Source organism: Eptesicus fuscus, chromosome 10 (assembly GCF_027574615.1).
Source record: "Eptesicus fuscus isolate TK198812 chromosome 10, DD_ASM_mEF_20220401, whole genome shotgun sequence".
NCBI classification, from domain to species: Eukaryota; Metazoa; Chordata; class Mammalia; order Chiroptera; family Vespertilionidae; genus Eptesicus; species Eptesicus fuscus.
The window spans coordinates 28321979-28345832 of record NC_072482.1 but is presented as its reverse complement, the minus strand read 5'-3'; the positions used below and the strand labels follow the sequence as shown (position 1 = coordinate 28345832).

At 37.3% G+C, this 23854-nt stretch overlaps 1 protein-coding gene across 1 annotated transcript in view; it reads left to right on the top strand.

The window, feature by feature from the left end:
- The window catches only part of EYS (eyes shut homolog), a 1391558-nt gene that overhangs the window by 437446 nt on the left and 930258 nt on the right, over positions 1 to 23854 (top strand). The window contains 2 exon segments of the mRNA XM_054722350.1: positions 7424 to 7520; positions 7717 to 7821. Coding sequence (XP_054578325.1) covers positions 7424 to 7520; positions 7717 to 7821 — 202 coding nt within the window.

Here is a 23854-nt window from a genome sequence, read left to right as displayed (position 1 = left end):
TCCCTTCCCTATTTTATTTCCCTACTCCCTTGCAATAATTGTTGCGATGACCTCTCAAATAAGCTAGTTGTTTGCAAATCATTATCTAAGATTTTTCTTTTGGAAGAACTCAAGTTAAGACTATGATTGATCCAGATCTGGGCATGTGACTGGAATATTGCCATTAAGAGCTCTTTCTTAGAATTGATGCTAAGAGAAGCTTTCTCTTTTGCCAGTTTTTCAGTTGATGCAGCCAACACCATACCATGTTCCCTTCACATGGAGATCTGTATGTAGTGGGAGAGAAATGCTTTTGAAAGAACTTGTACTGGCAGTTCCTATAGTTCTTTCTTTAATTCTACAAACTGCCTATTATCTTTCCCAGCTAGACTGCCAATAAATCCCATTCCTTGTCTAAGTGTTTTTGTTTATATTGCATGTGATGAAAAAGTTAATTCTAATGCACACAGTGAGGGGAAAGAGCTAATTAAGTAGGAGAGGTTGACTAAACTGAATACAACTTCAGGATGGTAGAAATGGAATATAAAAACGACTTGAGGGTTACAGAGGTAAAGATAACTGAAGATGAACTTCACATGAATGACTGTAAATATGTATTGAATATAGTATATTTTCTGGCTTATCATCTGTGTGAATATAGTAAGAGATGTAAAATCATTTTAATGTTAAAGTATATTTGTTTTTTAATATTTTCTTTAGGAAATATTCTTTCTCTTTCTACTTAGAGTAATATCTCCAGTTTATAGGCAGGGACATCACCCTATCAAATACTTTTAATTTAATTTAAAGGGATTAATTTCCAAATGTAGCCACTTCATCTTTATGTTCCCAAGACAAAAGGAGCAAAGTTTCTATAGATGACACTTTACAAAGGATTAAAATGTGGAAAAGACTTCTTGTAAAATGCAGTAGAAGGAAAAATCAGGTCATTTACATGTGATATTGATTTACAATTGGGATTCTAAGCTTGATGGATTTGTACTACCAGAGGAGGCAAGCAGTTGCATTTAAATGTATCTATTACTCTAGTATATATACTTCTGTTATGGTAATGGCACATTACCTAAGGTGTATAATTTCAAGCACCAAATAAATGTCACTTGAAAAAATAGTTTGCCTAAATTTAAAATTACAGCTTTTGACAGTTAAAAACATGTCCTCATGTAGTAGCATGTATACTAGACTTAAATGGCTTGGAAATTTATAGTGAGAACATTCTTCAAAGAAAATATATATTGTTGCCAATTAACTTTAAAATGTCAAATATACATTACTAAAAGATAACAAAAATATTAGCTTTTATACTTATTTTCTACAAGTTTACTTAAAATCAGTATTAAAAAATGTTAGGGCCTATTGAAAATATTAGTTCTATCTTTAGTAGTCTTCAAAATTAAATCTACAAATATTTTTGTAATACTGGCTAATTTTAAAGAACATATTAGCATTTGTATTATACTAGAGGCCCAGTGCACGAAATTTGGGCACGGGTAGGGTCCCTAGGGGCTGCTGGCTGCCTGCTGGGTACTCCCTCCCTTCCCCCAGCCGGCCCCAACCCCTGGTCAAACTCCCGGATGAACTCTAGGTCAAGGGTACAATTTGCATACTATGCTTTTATTATATAGAATTGTTTTAAAATATAAAGGAAAAATTACAAAATGTTCTCACTTATGAAGAGAAAAATCTCTTTTTTGTTTTCATAAAGTTTTTAAATAATGGGAAATTAAGAAGAAATAAAAGTATTATATCTTAATACTTTTGAAAATAATTCACTTTTAATAATAATAATTTTTTATATTTTAAAATGTATAATTTTGACACTATCTTGTTTGAATAAGATATACCCTAGGTTTTCCCTATTTACTTTCACTTCTAATTATCTCAACTGATATTACTTCTAATGTGATAGTTGTCAAGGTAGAGCCCTGAATGATAAAATGCTTCCTAAAATGGTTATGAAAACCTAACTATTGTTAATGTACTTTGTTCTATGACATCTCTTTCAGAGGAACAAGTATAAATAGGCTCCATTGGTTAGGAATGATACAATATTAAGTGCTATTAAATGATTGATTCAGGTCTTAAGTATGAGCAGCAGGTTTAGTATCTTATTTTACACTAGAGGCCCGGTGCACGAAATTCGTGGATGGGGAAGGGGATGTCCCTCAGCCTGGCCTGTACCCTCTCCAATCCAGGACCCCTTGGGGGATGTCCGACTGCCTCTCGCAATCCGGGACTGCTGGCTCCTAACCACTCGCCTGCCTGCCTGCCTGCCTGATTGTCCCTAACTGCTCCCCTGCTGGCCTGATCACCCCTAACCGCCTCTGCCTCGCCCCACACCCAGGACCCAGGATTCCCTCCTCCAGCCGGTGCAGACACCCGGGAGCCGGGCTTCCCTCTCTCTGGCTGGCCGCAGGCACCCAGGACCCTGGCCGGCTTCACCCAGGCCAGCCGCAGCCGCAAGGGACCATGGGCAGGCGGCTTGTCCCACTCCCGGGCTGCAGCCCCAGATGCTCGTACCCATGGCTGTGAGGCGTGCAACTGTCCCTCTCCCAAGCCGCAGGCACAGCCACTGGTGCCCAGAACAGCGGGGCAGGCGGCTTGTACCTCTCTGGGACTGCAGCCTGGCTGGTCCCCATTCCTCTCTTGCAAGCTCATTTGTGCCTGGCTGATCCCCATTCCTCTCTTGCAAGCTCATTTGTGCCTGGCTGGTCCCCATTCCTCTGAGTGTCTGAGCCATTACAGCATGACGGTGTGAGGGGGTGACAACCATTTGCATATTAGCTCTTTATTACATAGGATGTTTAGTGGAAGTGAATAAGTGTAAAAATATCATTTATTAACCAGGCACATACATTTACTGTTATAATACCCAGGCAAGACATTAAGAAAAGGATCAAGAGGACATCAGTTTGAGTACAACTCATATACCTGTGTAAATAATTCCATTACAGTTAATAAAGTAGAGTCAGCTGAGTAGTTCTGGGTAGGGATAAATAACAGGAGAACAGCATAGAATTAATATCCACTGTACTTTTAATTTTGACAGACTTTTAGCTCTCACTGAATGTATGCAAATAAGTACCTTTTACACGAATAAATATCAGCTGCTAACATAAAGGACTATGGAAACTTTAGTTAGGGGCTAAGTATACATTCCCTTCCTTTAAGTCCCTAAAATACAAACTTTCTCCACAAAGCTTTGTCTTATTTTAAATGCAATCCATGCCTACTTTATTTTCTTTCTCAATGTCTACTGCATTTCAGCAATCTCATTTCCTCAGCCCATTGACATGTGTTGTAACAAAACTTCATCTCAGAAATGTCAAACTAAATGACTAAGGTATAATCATGGAAAATAAATTTGTCCTGTGAGCTGTCTGAGTTCCCAGGTCCTGATTGTTCTGATTCATCAGCCCTGCTGAACTAGCACTTCTCTAACTAGCTAACGCTCCTGAGCCACAGTGCTCAAAAGGACATTTCCTGGAAACATCCCAGTGTCAATATGCCCTGCTTCCCAGACAAAGCTAGTCATACTCAAAGTAGAAATGGTGGAATGCATCCAACTCTCTAAATCTTTAACTTAAAAAAAAAGTAACTTGAATCAAATATTTAAAGCACAAGCTTATTATGTTATTTATAACTGTACTATGACATTTGTAATTTATGTATAACAGCAATAGTGATTGATGAGTGAAGTGTGTTGAATAATAACTTGCTCACCTAAAATTAGGAGAATCATATTAACTTGGAAATAACTCACTTTAATTTTATTTTTAATGCTGAGGATATAACTCTAGTGCATGAGTGAAATTATAAGCATGCAATTTCAAAGTTTAACTTGAAGTTTTTGATAGTTGAGTAATAAAAAATAGGACAAATTTATAATGATGCTTGTTCTGAAGACTATCTGGTCTACCCGTCACATAGGCTCTGCGGGATTATGATTAATAATATGGTGCATCTTCATTTTATATTCCTACTTTTAACCTATACTTGTACTTATATTTAAACTAGAGACCTAGTGCACAAATTTTGTGCACATTAAAAGCAAATTAATTAGAAGAAATATCTTAATATTGCTATTTGCCCTTTCTCTATAATAGAAGTGTCAGAGATAAAAGAAAATTAGTAAAATGTACCGTATTTTCTGGCATATAAGACGACTGGGCATATAAGATTTTCCTGGGTTAAAAAGTCATCTTATACACTGGAAAATACGGTAATAGTAAATAGGCTTTTCACCCAAGTTTCTCTCATGAATAGAGTGTCAGGTACCGTATTTTCTGGCATATAAGACAACTTTTTAACCCAGGAAAATCTTATACACCCAGTCATCTTATATGCCGGAAAATACGGTATATGAAAATCTTCCTCCTGTCAGAGTCTGGGGTGTGCCATGGGAACCAGAGTCAAGTCACCCCCACCCATGTGCACCTTGAAATTGCATGAGACGCAGACCCAGCTGGCCCCACCTCCATTGGGCTAGATCCAGACCCAGCCAGCCCCACCCCCTTCAAGCCCCGCCAGGTGGGGGGCATGGCCTCAGGTCACCTGGCCCAGCAACAGGGTGGGGGCCACAGCCTCAGGTACCCCAGCCCAGGCCGGAGGCATGCCTTGAGGTCCCCTGGCCCAGGCCAGGGGGTGCTCCCTGAGGCTCCCCATCAAGCCCCACCAGGCAGGGGGACGCAGCCTCATATCCCCCGGCCTGGCGCTGGGGTGGGGTGCGTGGCCTGAGGTCCCCCAGCCCAGGCCAGAGCAGGGGCACGCCTTGAGGTCCTCGTCAAGCTCCGCCAGGTTAGGGGGCGTGGCCTCAGGTCTCCTGGGCCAAGGTGAGGGGTGCGTCTTGATGTCCCCTGACCTGGGACAGGAGGCATGGCCTGAGGTCCCCCGTCAAGTCCCTCCAGGCAGGGGATGAAGCCTCAGGTCCCCTGTCAAGCCCTGCCGGGCAGGGTGTGCAGCCTGAGGTCCCCCAACCAGGCGCTGGGGTCGGGACACAGACTGAGGTCCCCTGTCAAGCCCCAACAGGCAGGGGGCGCAGCCTCAGGTTCCCTGCCCCAGCCTAGCACCACACAGCCTCGGGTCCCTGCTGATTGCTCATTAAGGCTCGTTATGGGAACTCAGCCTCCGCTGTGGGTGCAGCCATCTTGTTATGGCGTGATGGTCAATTTGCATATTTCCTCTTTTTTAGATAGAATGAAATTTCTTTTAGATATTATGGTTCATTTATTTAGTCTATTTCTGCCTTAAATTGAAATGTTTTTTTTAAATATCATATTTAATAAAATTATTCTATATAATAAAAGCCTAATATGCTAAGTGTCCAGTTATCCAGTAGGCCATTCAACCAATTAAAGCATAATATGCTAAGGCCACTCAATTGCTTGCTATGATGTGCACTGACCACCAGGGGGCAGAAAGTCGACTGGTTGACCAGTCGCTATGACATGCATTGACCACCAGGGGGCAGACACTCTGACTGGTAGGTTAGCTTGCTGCTGGGGTCCAGCCGATCGGGACTGAATGAGATGGGCTGGACACAGCCTGGAGCCCTTCCGTGACCCCTCCCTAGCTGAACAACCTCCTGCATCCCTCCCTGGCCCCAATCGTGCACTGGTGGGGTCCCTCGGCCTGGCCTGCATCCTCTCAAAATCCGAGACCCCTCGGGGGATGTCGGAGAGCCAGTTTCAGCCCAACGGTGGAACAACATGTTGCTATGACGCACAATGACCACCAAGGGGCAGATGCTCAATGCAGAAGCTGCCCCTGGTGGTCAGTGCGCTCCCATAGCCTTTGCTGCAGCACTAAGGATGTCTGATTGACGACTTAGGCCCACTCCCCCAGGCCTAAGCCATCAGTCGAACATCCCCAGAGGGCTCCTGGACTGCGAGAGGGTGCAGGCTGGGCTGGGTAACGCCTTCCCCCCCCCCAAAGTGCATGAATTTTGTGCACCAGGCTTCTAGTTAATATATATGGCTTTAAATATACCATCTTACTATTTGTTTTCTATTTGTTGTATCTGTATTTTGTTATTTTTACTCTTGTCTTCTTTTGGATTAATTTTAGTTTTACATATTATTTAATGCTAAAGAGACAGCCCTATTTTAGAAGGTGTATTACCAGCTTTCCAAAATGCAGCTGGAAGAGGGTTTAGCACTTGACTTGATGGTACCTACTACAGAACAGGACAATGGCTTGTGGCATAGTGTGATGTGAACTGATAAAGTAGGCCAATCCCATGTTCTCTCATGAAAATCTGACTGAGGAAATATGGAGAGGATTTTCCACTGAGCAATAGGTACTGAAAGCTAAACAGTCATGATGCAAAGATAGAGACCAGGGAAACTGTGTTATATCATCTGCATGCCAATAATATATATCATTTGAAACTCTGAACATGAAGAGATGTTTGTGTATGGAAAGAGAAGGAAAAACTATATGAGAAGGTATTAGGAGAGGAAGAAGGCCATTCATGGGTAGTTGGATCACCTTCTCTTTCTTAGTTCCAATACCAGTCTATGTGCATGCCAATAATAAACACAGTGTTCTTAGAGTAATACAAATCTGAGTATATTTCGACATATATAATGGCACTGCAATTATTTGGTACTTAGTTTTATCACTAAAAATGTAAAAGAGAGGAAAATCTTGTTTCTTAATTTTCTAACTAGTATAGAAAAATGTTATCAAGACAAAATGAGTATAAGTATATATTTTGTTATACCTAGTTAATATATAATCATGGAAATAATTGTATAAGTGGTTATCATAAATATATTAAAATTTTAATGTATTTTAATAAGTGATAATTATGCTGATTTTTCTGACACAGTTTTGAACTAATTACAGCTGCCTCTCTTTTCAGTCTGTATATTTTTTTAAATATTCTTTGTTATTTTAAAATGTAACTGGCATGTGTTTAAATGGATGACTTCTTATGTAGCCGTGAATGAAAGTAATTTGTTTTCTTTGAGTCACTTGGATATGAAAAGCAATTAAATAATCTGCCTCATCTGCTAACTGCCTTGAATAAATTTGATCATTGAAGCTCAATTTTACTTTAAGATTGGCCATCACAATAATTCATTTGCTTTTCAGATGGTTTGAATTCTTCTGTTTAAACACTTAAATACCTTAAAACAACAGCACCATTAGCAACAACCCTATTTTCCCAGGGGATTTAGTAAAGTATCCCTCCCTTGATTCTTTCATTTGAATGCATTAATTAGAAACTAGCATAATTTTATTTATACATTATATGAAGTAGAGTTGTATTAGAAACCAGAGATGAGGTGTTTTGTCTTCCTTTTTTTTATTTCTTAAGTTCCATTATAAGCAAATTCTCCAGACTGTTTATCACTGATGTTATCCACACTCAGAAGTGAGGATTGCTCATCCATATTCTTCACATCTCTCTTAGCAGGATTTGAAGGGGAACACTGTGAAATTAACATGAAGGAGTCCTTCTCCCTTCCCTGTAAGAATTATTGTGACTATGAAGATGGGGTCAACAATTTCAGGTAGGGAAAACCAAAAAGGAAAAAGAAATCTAGGTACATGTTTATGCATCTCGATGTATCTAAATGTGTGCAAGTTTATATTTTCAACTGACAAATTGAACATTTTTATTATTAACAAATGTTCATGTTATACTTATTTGAAGCTTGGACCTTATACATTTATATCAATGACATTCTTAAATTTCTTGTTTAAAAGGTGTGTTTGCAGACCTGTGTTTTTTGGACTTCTGTGTGAAATAGAAACTGAGTGTTCCTCTAAACCTTGCCAAAATAATGGAACCTACGTGGATTTGACAAACAGGTTAGATGCTACATTTTACTGAATCAATTATTATATGTGCGTAATTTAACAAATAACAATGTGAACATACATATACCCATCATTCAACTTAAGAAGTAGAACATTACTGATGCCCTCCATCCTTCAATCCAATTGTATTGAATATCTTGAATTTATGTTTACAACTGTTGTTCTTAATATACAGTATTAACTCTATGGCTGCCTGAACAAAATTCTCTTTAGTTTTCATATTAATATAACTGAAATAATATTGTGTATAGTCTTCTAAATGAATTTATTTTGTTGAACTTGACATTTCTACATTATCTATTAATGTATTTTATGTGTTGTTTATTTTTAACTGTTGTAGAATATTCCATTTAGATACATACCAACATTTACTTATTATACTCCTAGACATGGATATGGGGATTATTTACCTCTTCTTTCTTAGAAATAATAATGCTAGTCAAGTTTCTAAACATTTCTCCAAATACATAAGTACTAGTGTTACTCTAGGTTTTATACCTATAAACAGATAAGTTGAACCATTAGGTAGACATTTTCAAATTTACTATATCATGATTTTTTATTTCATTTAATTTTGAAAATGGAGTATTCACAATCAGCAAAAGTGAATAAGTATTCCTATTTGCATTGTCAGATTATTCCATTAGAGCTTAACTTCTATATGTAAAATTATATATCCTTATGGATTTTGTCTATATTTTCAATATAACTTGTAAGGTTGAGTATTTTTCCATAGATTTCAAGATATTTATTTTTCCTATCTAGAAATGCTTATTTATGTCATCTGCACATTAATGTTCTCCTTTGTTAATTTAAAAAAAGATTTATATATTCTAATTTTTATGTATATACTGAAAATATCTTCTACTGATTGTGGCTTAACATATAACCTTTTATGATAATTTTTGAGTACTAAAACTTCATTGTAATATAATTGAATTAATTGATTAGTTGGTATATGGTTTGATTTTTTATCTTGTTTAAAAAATATTTACCTTAGGATTTTTTTACATCTGTATTCATTAGAGATATTTGTCTGTATTTTTCCCTCTTTTGTGTCTTACCCTTGCCAGGTTTTGGTATCAGGGTTCTGTTGACCTCTCAAAATGTGTTAGGAACATTTATTGCCTCTTCTTTAATATTTTGGAAGAGTTTGAGAAGGATAGGCATCAAAATTTTTTTGAGTAGTTGGTAGAATTTGCTAGTGAAGCCATCTGGTCATAGACTTTTACTTTTGGGGAGGTTTTTACTGGTTGTTTCAATTTCCTCACTAATAATAAGTTCATTTAAATTTTCCAATTCTTCATGATTCGATCTAGAAATGTTACATATTTCTAGGCACTTATCCATTTCTTCTAAGTTACTGAATGTTGTAGCATATAGTCTTTCATAGTATTCTGTTATGATCCTATGTATTTCTGTGATGTATGTGGTAACTTCTCTTTCATTTATGACTTTGTTAATATGAGTCTTTTCTCTTTTTTCCTTAGTGATTCTAGCCAAGGGCTTGTCAATTTCACTAATCTCTTCAAAGAACCTGCTCCTTGTTGTATTAACTTTTGTATAGTAGTCTTTTTGTTCTCTATATAATTCAATTCTGCTCTAATTTTTATTTCCTTTCTTATGCTGACCTTGGGCTACTTTTGTTTTTCTTTTTCTAGTTCTTTAAGATGTAATGTTAGGTTATTCATGAGATTTTTCTCATTTCTTGAGATAGGCCTGTAAATGATACAAAACTTCACTCATACTACTGCTTCTGCTGCATCCCAAAAGTTTTGATATGTTGTATTGTTATTCTTATTTGTCTCTCTCTATATTTTGATCTCACCTTTTATTTCTTCTTTGGCCAAGTCATTTTTATAGCCACTCTGGAAAATAGTTTGGAAGTTCCTCAAAAAAATTAAGTATAGGATTACCCCTGACCCAGCAAACCCTCTTCTGGGTATCTACATGAAAACTTTGAAAACATTTATCTGCAAGGACACATGCACCCCTATGTTTATTGCAGCATTATTCATGGTGGCCAAGACATAGAAAAACAGAAGTGTCCTTCAATAGAGGAATGGATAAAGAAGATGTGGTACATATATACAAAGGAATACTACTCAGCCATAAGAAAAGCTGAAATACTCCTACTTGTGACCACATGGATGGACCTTGAGAATATCATACTAAGTGAAATAAGTCAGAAAAAGCTAAGAACCATATGATTTCACTCATCTGTGGGATATAAAATTGAAAGCAACAAATGAACAAACAAGAAAAACAAACAAAAGCCCATAGACCTAGGCAATAGTGTGGTGGTTACCAGAGGGAAGGGAGTTAGGGCAAAAAAGGATAAAAGGGGTCAAATATATGATTTGACTTTGGGTGGTGGGCATACAATACAATGTGAAGATCATGTATCAGAAATATACACTTGAAGTCTATATAATCTTATTATCCAACTAGAGGCCCAGTGCACAAAATTTGTGCACTTGCCGGGGGGGGGGGGGGCGTCCCTCAGCCTGGCCTCAGCCCTCTTACAGTCTGGGAGCCCTGAGGTGATATCCAACTGACAACTTAGGCCCATTCCCCATGGGGAGCGGGCCTAAGCTGTCAGTTGGACATCCTTAGCGCTGCTGTGAGCCCGGCTCAGGGCTTCTGGCTGAGTGGTGCCCATGTGGGAGCACACTGACCATCTGGGGGCAGCTCCTGCATTGATTGTCTGCCCCTGGTGGTCAGTGAGTATAATAGCAACTGGTCGTTCTGCCTTTTGGTTGATTTGCATATTAGCCTTTTATTATATAGGATGTACCCCAATAAATTTAATCAGAAGTAAAAAATGTTTACCTTAGGGGAAAAATATGTTTCTTCTATTTCCTTTTTAAATATTTAAAGCTCTTCCATTCATATTTAAACTTTGATCTGTCTGGAATTTTGTGTGAGTTATATTAGGTAGGAATCTGAGTTCATTTTTTTCATATGAATAACCAATTGTGTCTACTACATGTATTAAATAATCCAGCCTTTTACACACAGATTTGCCTGATTTGCAATGCTTTCTTAATCGCAGATTAAATTCCCATTTGTGAATATATCTATTTCTCTGCCTCTATTCTGTTTCCTTAGTTCAATTTTCCACTCATGTGCCTATGCCATAAATCTTACCTTTCAAATATCTCAATACTGGTAGGGTAAGACATCTCATCTTTTTAATCTTCTTTAGGAAGCTTTGGTTTTATTTGACAATTTTTTTTCTCTTACAATCAACTATGTTCTGCATAAGTCCCTACATCCAAACAATTAATAAAAGACAGGTAGAATTTTAATTGGAACTCCATTGAATTTGTAGATCAATTTGAGAAGAATTGGTATTTCTTTATATTGGCCTTTTAAAATATATTTTAAAAAACAGTTGGACAAATTCAACTGGACATTCATTGATTAGTTAAAAAAAGACACATCTGCTATGTCATGGTGGCCCTCCAAGCAAGGACTATGTTTATCTGTCCTAATAGAGACACAGAATCTAGAATTGCAGTCAAAATTTGTATCACAACCTGCTTAAATTTCTGGTAATCTATTATTTCTATCATTTTCTTTGGCTTTGGCACTGTCCAGTCTGGTGGAGTAAATAGCGGCATGTTTTGAGTCACTATCCCTGAAACTCTCAAGCCTTTCAAGGGGGTGTAATCACTAAAGTCATTTAGGAACGTAAAATTGCTTTTAGTTTAAAATTTGAATGAGTATGAAGGGGCATTTCAAAATCTTCCAGCTGGGCTTTCCTTTATAACATTTTATTCCAGTATGAAAATTCTGTCTATTAATTACTAAGTATATTGACTATACTAAATATTCAGGAACTGTGGGGGAAAGCAAAACAAAACATATTTTTGTGACTAATCTACCAAATTTAAATAATCCTGTCTTTTCACTGGTGGAACAGAGGTATTTCAAAGGTAATCATAAGTTCAGGGCCAATATAAATAACCTCGAAAGGTCTGCATATCTTCCTTTCATCAGTGAAGTCATACTGGCAAATGGCCTCAGATCCCTCTGAGGAGACTTCAGAAAGAAACATGTAACACATGTGACTATATTGCAAGGTTCTACTTCAAGGGCTTTTGCAATCCTTCAGTTGAGGGATTGAGTGTGTGACAAAGCTTAGGTTTGAAGTTGTCTAAAAGACTAGGAATCCCTACAAAGGCAAGTTAAATCATATTTCTGTCCTGCAGACATATATATAAATGTAAAGTAGCACCATAACAGATTGTCCATATAATTTATTTCTAGTAACCCATCATTGATTAGCCAAAGATAATCTGTGAATCAATCCAACAATCACCATTCCATTTCCCTGATGTGTATAGTTATTTGCTCAATTTTTTTTATCTGATAGGCAAACAAATACAAGCTTTACCTATCGTTGAATCCCATTATCCTAATTCATATCAGAGAACCCAACTTCACATTGTTATCTCCAGCCTATAAAAGATAATCACCATAGAGCTTATAAAGACACTAAAAGAGTATCTTTATAAGTGCCTCCTCATCAATCCTGTGCTTAATGTTGGTGAGTGCAATATCCTCCTGGGTGAATAGACTTTCTTCTTAGCTGATGAAATGCCCTCCTATAATCTCTGAGTATAGAAATGAAGGGGTAACTAAGCAGTTTATGTACAATTGATTCCTTCAAATATTTCCATAACAATGAGCCTATGAACTGATGAACTGCTACCTCTATTATATATCCACAAAAAACACACAAAACAAAACAAAACAACAACAAAAAAGACAATTCTGGCACTTTTACCCTAATCTTCTAAGCTAAAATTAAGTCCTGTCTTTGATTAGCTAGCATATTTTCATTGATCCAGATGCTCATATTAGCATATTAAATCTTCCCTCCCAATCCATGACAATGTTAGCTCATTTAAGACTTATGTTTATTCTCTGATTGTCCTACCAACTTTGTGGCAATGTAAGTTGGTGAGCTTTATAACTCTTTTAGGATATAGGTTATCTGTTCCCAGTTAAGTTTTTCATCTCTCATCAGCAAAGATGGAATATAATTCTTTTTATGGGCCAGAACCAGTGAGAAATGTTCGGGAGTGGCCAGGGAAAATTGGCAACAGTTCATAAGTCTTTTTTTTTCAGTGGCCTTTAGGGGAAGTCTTGTTATGTAGAGAAGTACAGATTCCCTACAACACAGGATAAGTTTTGCTTCTATTAGAAAGGAGATTTGACTTCGGATGGTGGACACAAGGTGCAATATACAGCTCTTATAACATAGAAACCCACACCTGGAACCTATACGTTCATGTTGACAAATGTCATCCCAATAAATTTAATAAAAAATAAAAAGAAAGGGAGATTAAAGTGAATACAGATATTTAAGTTCCCCCTGTCTATAGAGGACATATACTCCTTAAAATTACTATACAGACTACATTGGTTTGCTGCTGTTGCTTAGCAAAAATCCTGAAAACTCAGTCGTTAAAAATAACAATCATTTGTTATTATTTTCATATCTGTGGTATCCTATAATTTAGCTAATGTACATAGGTTAAGTTCATCTAGGTTTCTCTTGCACCTGGCTAAAGTGAGAGGAGTTTTTATAAGTCTGTTATGTCAGCTGAAATGGCTCTACTCCCAGTGTCTCTCATCCTTACTAGATTAGCATATTCTTCTCATGGAGTGACAGAGGTTCAAGAGAATAAGCAGAAACATGAAAACCTTCTTAAGCCCTAGGCTCTGAAATAGCACCCTTCCTCCTTTACTTATAGATCACTGTCCAAAAACAGAATCATGACCAAGCCTGAAAGTGTGGGGCTCTGGCCAGGAAAAAGAGTGTTAAAGAATTAATATTTTTTAAAAATGCTATCAACTGAACAGAAGATGTGATTATTAACTGGATAATAGACCCACAGAAATTATGCAGACTGAAGTATGGGGCATTAACTGCCTGGCATTTTCAATTTGCCCTGCATGGGACCCAAGAGATAGCTCTGAGTTGGAGACAGGCATGGAATAAATAGTAGAACCAAGATGACCTAAAAAATCTAAATGAAGACTTTTCATTTGAATTTATTATATAGCTTCTGAAGACTACTTTCCCAAGTTTCAGCATGAGGTCTCAAATTGCTACAGAATGAAGCCAGCCCCAATGCCCTCTACTTAAAAGAGAACCCATGTGATGTATTCATGAACACAAGAACAATGAATTCATTTACAGAGAGCTGAATTGATTATAGGGTTGATATTCACCCTTCAATCTTGCTGATGGCAGCAAAGTGTGTCTCAAACTGAGAAAATCCTAAAAAGCTTGATGGAAAATAACCAACTATTAATGGTGATTACCCTGACAGCTCCACATGCAGATTGCTGAAGAGTTTTTGTGAATATTAATCTTCAAGCCCAACTCATGTTAGGAAAAACTGCTGCCAATACAATGTATTGACTGAACCATGAGTGAAATACAAACTCGACGTGACATGAAACAGATGTTGGAGGCCTCTGGATATGAGCTTTGACCTTCTGATTAGTGTTGCACTGCACAGTGCTGGCACCTTGTTCCAGAGGCGCCCTCCCCAGAGGTCAGAAAGGTAAGGAAGGAATGGAGGTGTCCAGCCTCGGTTCAGAGACGGTCTTTGAGGATGATGGTGCAGTAAACAGGAGATATTTGGAAACCCAAGGTAATTTACATCTGGATTAAAAATAAATGGAAATCACTTTGGAAGACAGTTTGGCAGTTTCTTACAAAACTTACAATATGCGTGGTATTTACCCAAATGAGTTGAAACTTATGTCAGCTTTATTCATAATTGCCAACACTTGGAAGTAAGCAAGATGCCCACCAATAAATGAATATATAAACATTCATCCAGATAATGGAATATAACTCAGCACTAAAAAGAAATGAGCTATCAAGTCATGAAAAGACATAGAGGAATTTTAAATACATATTACCAAAGGAGAGAAGCCAATCTAAAAAGACTTTTATAGTATAACTAGAGGCCCAGTGCATGAATTCGTGCACGGGTGGGTTCCCAAGGAGGGGAAGAAGGGGGCTGGGATGCGATCAGCTCCCTGACAAGTGATGGGATGCCCTTGCCAGCTCTGGATCTGGATTCTTCCTGCTAACATTCCTGCTGGTTGTTGGGAGCCACCTGGAGGCCACTTTTATATTCTTTGCTCCTTGCAGAGCATCTAGGGAGGGGAAGCAGGCGCAATTGCCTGAGGCCAACTTCCAGGAAGCCAGTGGTGCTGTCAGGATTGTGCAGAGGGCTGGTCCATTGGTGCCTGGCCCGTTCTCCAGAGATTGGACCTGTAGGACTACTGAGGGAGTGAGTGGCTGCAGTTGGGCTGGTGGGCCACAAGGACAGTTCAGTCAGCTGAGCAGCTCTTCTGCTGTGGGAGCGCACTGACCACCAGGGGGCAGCCCCTGCATTGAGTGTATGCCCCTTGGTGGTCAGTATGTGTCATAGTGACCGGTTCCAGTCATTCTGGACATTTGGTCATAATGGTTGCTTAGGCTTTTATATATATAGATTCCAAATATATAACATTACTGAAAAGGCAAAATGTCAGAGACAATAAAGAGATCAGTGGTTATCAGCAGTTGGGGGGGAAGAAGAGATGAATAAGTAGAACTCAGAGGATGTTTAGGACAGTGAAACTATTTCGTATGCTATTATAACAGTGGGCACGTGTTATACATTTGTCAAAATCCATAGAATGCTCAACATAAGAGTGAATTCTAATGTAAATTATGAACTTTGGGTGATAAGGATGTGTTAGTGTAGGTTCATAAATTTAAATTAATGTACTGTTGTGGTGGAGGATGTTGAAAATGGGGGAATATTTTTTTCATTTATGGAGGGAAGAGCTATATGGTAACTGCATTTTCAGCTTAATTTTTCTTTGAAGCTTAAAATAATCTAAAAAGTAAAGTACATTTTTAAAATGCCTCAACACAGCAGCCATTTGTCTTTACAGTCTGTACTTGAGTGGGGTCCAACAAGCTCCCTCTGACTTGTGTTTGAGACAATAAGCTGTTAGTGATAACCAAGTAGATGCATGCAAAAAAGTATGTGCACTAAGCATTGCTAAAATCAGCTAAGGTTAGGAGGTAATAAGAAAATATAGATAAAGAATATGAACAAGCCATTCAAGGAGGAAGAAATGTAAATGGTCAGCAAACAAATAATTACAAAAACTAAAATAAAGTGAGATACATTTGTAGGCAGTTAGATATGAGCAGCTTGGGTGAGGCCTGCCCTGGGATTACTGTCTCGGACCTTGGTTCTTCTTCTTGACGCAGAAAAGATTTTAAGGTTAACAAAAATGAAAGTAAAGCAAAGTGTGATTTATTGAAGATACACTCCAAGTGAGGAGCTGGCCAGTTGAGAGAGACAATGGCCCCAAATTCCTGGGTTATATGGTTTAAATGAGGAATTTTCTGGGTGAATACTTTCATTTGCATTCATGGATGATTGACAGAAAAGGATTATCTATATATATAAAAGCCTAAGCGACTGAAGTGACCAGAACAAGTGGAACGACCGGTCTCTATGATGCACACTGACCACTAGGGGGAAGACTCACAATGCAGGAGCTGCCCCTTGGTGGTCAGTGTTCTCCCACAGCCAACTTCCCCCAGCCGTCCAACTGTGTGGCTGTGGAGCACCAATGATGGTGGCATCAGTGTCCAGCGTCCATTCCTTTTCTGCCTGGCCTGGCACCCATCGCCTCCTCTCCCAACCCCACAGGGGCCTTCGGGCCCCAGGCTGGGACAGGGAACCAGGGGTGGGTGGCAGCGCATGCGGCCCCTTTTCTAGGGGGGCCAAAGCCTGGCTCCCTCCTCAGGGCCAACAGCCAACCTCCCATGCTCCATTCCTACCCCTGGCTGGCAAGCCCCAATTGGCCCAGCACCCACCCACTGAGGTAGCGGTGCGGCAGTGAGGGAAGAAGGTCGCGGAGAAGCAGGGAACCACACAGTGGTGGGGCACTGATAATGGCGGTGTCAGCATCTGGTGTCCAGTGTCTGTTCCTTCCCACGCCTGGCCCAGCAACTATTGCCTCCTCTTCAACCCAGCCCTGTTTGGCCTGGCCCTAATCAGCCCTGATTGCTGGCAAGGCCTAGGGACCCCACCCATGCATGAATTTCATGCACCGCGCCTCTAGAATAACTATATTTTTTCTGTGCATGTCCTTACCCATAATGCATAGAGAAAAATCCATGGGGCGAGGGTATCAAAACTGCAATGAAAATTTTATTATAATTAGCCCAGGGCCTTAGTAAGGTAGAAGTGAGGTCATTTTGTTTACCTTTGAGTTTGTTTACCAAGAACCTACTGGTTCTGAACCTGCCCACTGGCACTCTGCTGGCTGCTGGGCTGCCCATAGAGAGGTGGTCTGAATGCAATGTTGGTCTGACTCCTGTTCAGGACCCCAGGGCAGACCCTTCCCCAGCTGCTCATATCTAACATCCTACCTAACAATATGTCTTTCCAAGGACCAATGGAATCTTATTCACTGTTCATGGGAGGATAAAGAACTACATTGGGGAAATTGTAAACTATATGGTATATATACACCTGAAAGTCTTAAATATGGGTACACAAAAATATGTATAAGGTTATAAATATGTAGTATATTTACAATGCTGAAAACTTAAAAATAATTAACAAAAATATGATATAACTAGAGGCCTGGAGCACGAATACATGCACAAGTGGGGTCCCTTGGCCTGGCCTATGGGATCAGGCCAAAACCAGCTCTCTGACATCCCCCTAGGGGTCCCAGATTACGAGAGGGTGGAGGCCAGGCTGAGGGACCCCACTTGTGCACAATAGAGGCCAGGGAGGGACGCAGGAGGTTGGCCAGCCAGGGAGGGGCTGTGGGAGGGCTCCAGGGTGTGTCCAACCCATCTTGCTCAGTTCCGATTGGCCAGACCCCAGCAGCAAGCTAACTTACCCATCAGAGCATCTGCCCACTGGTGGTCAGTGCACATCATAGTAAGTGGTTAAACATCCTTAGCATATCATTAGCATATTATACTTTGATTGGTTGAACAGATGACCATATGACTGTACACTTAGCATATTAGGCTTTTATTATCTATAATAAAAGCATAATATGCTAATTAGATCAGATGTCCTTCCAGACAACCTTCTGAACGAAGCCAGGGCTGTGAGGGGAGCCTGGGTCCTGGGTACCTGCTGGTGGCCAGAGGGAAACCCAGGTGCATCGGGCCTCAAATATAGGATAAACAGAAAACTATATGTAATTTACTATAAATAAACTATATGAATATATATTCCTTAAATGTTTACTGAAATATGTGATGAATGGAAAAAGAAAGTATGAGAACATAATATGCAGCATATTATCTAGATAACTACTTTTTAAGAAACTGCCAAACTATCTTCCAAAGTGACTGTATCATTTTGCATTTCCATCAGAAGTGAATGGGAGTTCCCATTGTGTTTTATATTCTAATGAGCATTGGGTATTGTCAGTGCTCTGGAAATTTAGCTATTCCAAGAGTTGTAATTGGTATCTCATTGTTTTAATTGTACTTCCCCAATAACATATGGTGTGGAGCACCTTTTCATATGCTTATTTTACATCACTATGACTTCTTTGTTTAGGTGTCTGTTCATGCCCATTTTTAATTAGGTTGTTTGTTTCATTATTGTTGAGTTTTAAAAGTTCTTTGTATATTATGCATAATAGTCTTTTACTAGTATTCGATATGCCTTTTGCAAATATTTTCTTCCAGTCCGTGGTTTGATTTATCATTGTCTTGCTATTGTCACACAACAGAAATTTTTAATTTTAATGAAGTCCAGCTTATCAATTCTTTCTTTCATGGATCATGCCCTTGGTGTCATATTTAAAAAAATAAACTCAAAGTCATTTAGATTTTCTCCTTTGTTATCTTCAAGGATTTTTCTAATTTTTCATTTTGCGTTAGGTATGTTACCCATTTTTGCATTCATTTATATGTAAAAGTGTGAAGTTTGTATCTAAATTCTTTTTCTTCAGGTACATATTCAGCTGTTCCAGTACAATTTTCAAGAGACCATCTTTTTTGTATTGAATTGCCTTTCAGTTGACAATATTCATGTGGGTCTACTTCTGGGATCTCTATTTTGTTCCATTGATCTATTTATCGGTTCTTTTAATAATAGCACATTGTCATGATTACTACAGCTTTGTGGTAAGTCTTGAAGTGAGGCAGTGCCAGTCCTCCAATTTGTTCTTCTTTATAAATATCATGTTCCCTTCAACATTGTATTCAGTATTCAGGGTATTTTTCTCTACATATAAACTTTAGGATCATTTTTGCAATATCTAAAAAATAACTCCCTGGGATTTTGATTATGATTTCATTGAATCTAGAGATCAATTGATATCTTGACAATATACAGTCTTTCTGTCCATGAACATGACATATCTCTATTTAGTTTTGTGTGGGGTTTTTTATTATTGTTTTTAATCCTCATCCAAGGATATTTTTTCCATTGAGAGAGAGTAGAAGAAGGGGCGGGGAGAGAGAAACAGATGTGAGAGAAACACATTAGTTGGTTGCCTCCTGCAATCACCCCAACTGGGGCCTGGAAAGGAAACCATAACCCAGGTATGTGCCCTTGACCGGGAATCAAACCCACAACCCTTTGGTGCATAGGCCGACACTCTAACCACTTAGCAACACTATCCAGGGTTATTTAGTTGTTTATCAGAGTTTTGTAGGATTTTTTTAAACTATATTTTTATTTATTTCAGAGAGGAAGGGAAAAGCAGAGATGTTCATGGACAAACAAAAAACAACAAGTAAATAACCCTGGCCAGTGTTGCTGAACTTCATTAAAATTAAAATTTTCTGTTCTGTGACAAAAGCAAGACAATGATAAGACAAACCATGGACTGGAAGAAAATATTTGCAAAAGACATATCTAATACTAGTAAAAGACTATTATGCATAACATACAAAATATTTCCAAAAGACATATCTAATACTAGTAAAAGACTATTATGCATAATATACAAATAACTCTTAAAACTATTAAGACATCAATGATGAGAATCATTGATTGGCTGCCTCCTGCCATCCCCCACTGGGAATTGAGCCCAGGAGATGTGCTCTGACCTGGAATCCAACCATACCTTCTGGTTCAGAGGTTGACACTCAACCATTGAACCCTACCTGCCAGGCTATTGTTTCTTAATATGAGTTGTGTGCAGATATTAATAGATTGATAGCTAATTATTTAATTTTTGAGCTAGTATTGATATTTAATAAAATATTAAAACATATTTTGAAGAATGCATACCATCCTAAGATAGTGATCTTCTTTTTGTAAAGAAGACAGGAGGTTAATTAACATGGGTATATAAAAATGGGCTTTAAATATATTCATTATGTATATTTTCCTTAAAAAATTATTTAGCAACTTGGGAAAATATTAAGATGAATTAAATATAGATGATGGGTACATGGGCATTTATTACTCAATTATCAAAAAATGACTGTTTAAATTGTTATTATAAAAATGTCATTTTCAATGCAATAAAATGTTTAAAAGGTAAAAAATAACTATGAACAGCTGAAAAATGACTAATTACATTTAAAAAACTTTTTTTAATATATTTTATTGATTTTTTTTTTACAGAGAGGAAGAGAGAGGGATAGAGAGTTAGAAACATCAATGAGAGAGAAACATCGATCAGCTGCCTCTTGCACACCCCCTACTGGGAATGTGCCCACAACCAAGGTACATGCCCTTGACCGGAATCAAACCTGGGACCCTTGAGTCCTCAGGCCGACGCTCTATCCACTGAGCCAAACCGGTTTCGGCTAATTACATTTTTATATAGCTTTTGTTTTACAGGATTATGTTTTTTGATTAAACATTTTTTGGTTAATTTTAGAATTGACTTACCCATTAGAAATCTTTGAAATAATCTAACACCTCAATACCAATTGTATACTTATTACCAATTAAACTACAGACACCCAATGAAAATATTAAAACAGTAATTATTACATAATATACTTCATGATTATATCTGTGTTTTGAATCTGTTTCATTCACTCTTTTGGTTTTTGAAACTAAAGCCTGAAACAATTAATAATTCATCCTAATGATGTCACTTAAAAATGAATTCCTTGATATATGACAGTGTCTGGATGACAGACTCAATTTATTTTCAAAACTATTGCAAAGCTGGGCACTGGAATTGACATTTTCTGACACTTAATAACATATGTTATCCAATAGAACTAATGTCTTTTTAAGCCATAATAATCAGTTCACTTAGGTCAGTGACAATAATATTGATCTACTAAAAATTTATATGTAAATAGAGAATTCACCAGAACAATTATAGTAACAGTGGCTGGCCTGTTCAAAGAATATAGAAGAAAAAATGTTTTAAATGTTTGCCTGATATTATCAAAACCAAACCATTACCAACAAAAATATTGTGACCAGTCAGTATTTGATATTTATGAATTTATCAGTTCTTTAGTTATAAAGTTGAAAATCATTATTTAATGTGCATTTAAGTAGAAAATCATTAGTCAATGTACTTTAAAATAAGTTGTTTGCTTAGAAACCAGTTATTAATGCACATGAACTCTAATACACTGAACATAAAAGCATTATTTTAGATTAAATCCACATCCATACGCAGTAACATTATAATAGTGACACACAAAGACTATTTTAAAGATAGTCATTCTCTGGAATAAATATTTTGGGTAAAAAATAGTTTACTTTTCTTTTTTTCTTTTTGCATGAGGTACACAGAATCCAGACCATCTTAAAGTACAGCATCTTAAAGATGCTGGATAAATTGAAACAAACAAAATATCTAAGCATATGCAATATTCTCTTAGATTAATATTAAATATGGTATTTTATGTGCGCATTTTTAAAAGACTATAATTATTTTGCATTATATAATACTTACATGTATCTGTTTTGTTAAAAATGAAAACTTATAGAACAGATACATTTTATATCAGATTTTATAACTGATTAAAATTAAAATATATTATCTATTGGATTTATTTAGCTTCTTTATAAAATTTTATATGAGAATCTTTATGTTGCAGATATACTAGGCTGTTCATATTCTTTTTCTATTTTTTATTAAATTTATTGGGTGACATTGGTTAATAAGATCATATAGGTTTCAATTGGACATTTCTGTGATACATGATGTGTATATTGACTTGTGTGCCCACCCACCCAAAGTCAAATCGTGACTTGATTTTGTCCATGTTCTAATGATTTTTTTTTTCTTCTGTAACTGTTCAACTTTTATTTTCCCCAATAGTAAGAGGAATAGGATTTAAATTCAGGTCTTGTGGTTCCAGTGCTAAAGGCCTTCTATTACACAGGAAAATTATACCAGACATTTCCCAGAAGCTCCCAATCACCTTATTCCATTGGAGTGGAATTCTTTCAGTTTATTTTATTTTATTATTATATTTTAATCTTTAGTGTTGAGAGTATTACAGATGTCCCCCCTTTTCCCCTCTTGCCCCCAGCCATCCAGTTCCCACCCCACCCCAGGCCTATGCATATAAGTTCTCTAGTTACCCCGCCCCCCCATTTTCCTTTCCCTCTGAGATTCCTCAGTCGCTCTCATGTTTCCCTGCCTCTGGTTCTATTTTATTCATCAGTTTATTGTGTTCATTAGATTTCACACATAAGAGATAAATTTTATTAATTATAAAGAACTGTGGCTTAGAATTGCAGTTATGGAATCACAAGAAAATTATTTAAATTTCTTTAAATATATCCTGAATTCTATCAAATTTTGAATTGCTATAATGAGCTAAGAATTTCTAATCATGAAGTTTCATCACTGAGAGTTTACAGTTTAATTTTTGTCTTTTGACTGTATGTTTTTATAAAATGATCTATTAAAAATCATGTATCAAATACTAATATTATAAATAAATATTTAAATAAAAACTTCAATACAGTGTACAGATGATATGTTGTATAATTGTGCAGCTGAAATATATAATTTTGCTAAACAGTGTCACCCCAATAAATTCAATAAAAAGAAAATGAATTGAAAAAAATATTTACTACATCTTAGAACTTGTAATGTGATTTAATCAACATAGTGGCTATATTTTAAAATAACTCAGCTTTTTAGAAGCATAGAAACAATGTTTTTTCTTTTTAATTTCCTTCATATCTGAGACAAGGTGAAAAGAAGATAATAGAATAATGTAAAGGATAATATAAAGCAGGAGCTCATTTTAGGGCTGTAAGCTTCTGTGATTATCTTACATTTTTTCATCTCCTTTCATTAAGGCGATATTACTTTATGTAAATTAGTTACTTTTTTTCCCCTGTACTTTATCTTAGTGTATTGAATTTTCTTCAGAAGTCATCTGTTAAAATGCTTTTTACTGATTAGAAAATATCTTAAAAACCTATCTGGAAAAATTTAGATCACTATCAAATTTTTTAAAAATTTAAACAAACATGTTCATTACCTTGACAACCTACTTTAGTTTAATTCCACTAAAACTTTTGAAATAAAAGCTTTGAATTTAAGTTAGAAATTTTCATTTTATCAAAAATATATTACATATTTGATGGTCTTAATTGTTCCTTTGAAACAGGATATTTAAATTATGCATGTTTTGTTTTAAGAGTTGTTAAAATAGGGCTTCACCAATAGGAAGAAATATTTTAGAGACTTTTAACATACAATGCAATAATTATTATAAAGCTAGAGGCCCAGTACACAAATTCATGCATGGGTGGGGCCCCTCGGGGTGGCCTGCGGGGATCGGGCTGAAAACTGCAGTACGCCGCTGGTAGCTTCTACCTGCTGCTCCCACTCATCCTGCTGAGGCTTGAGGCACTGACAAAAGCTGTGGGGCATGCCCGTGACCTACCCACCCCAGTGTGAGCAGCCCCGAGTGGGCAGCGTGTTCCATCAGCAGCCGGCCCAGCGCACGCACATGGAGGTGAAGTCACCAGCTCCTGCTTTCCCACAG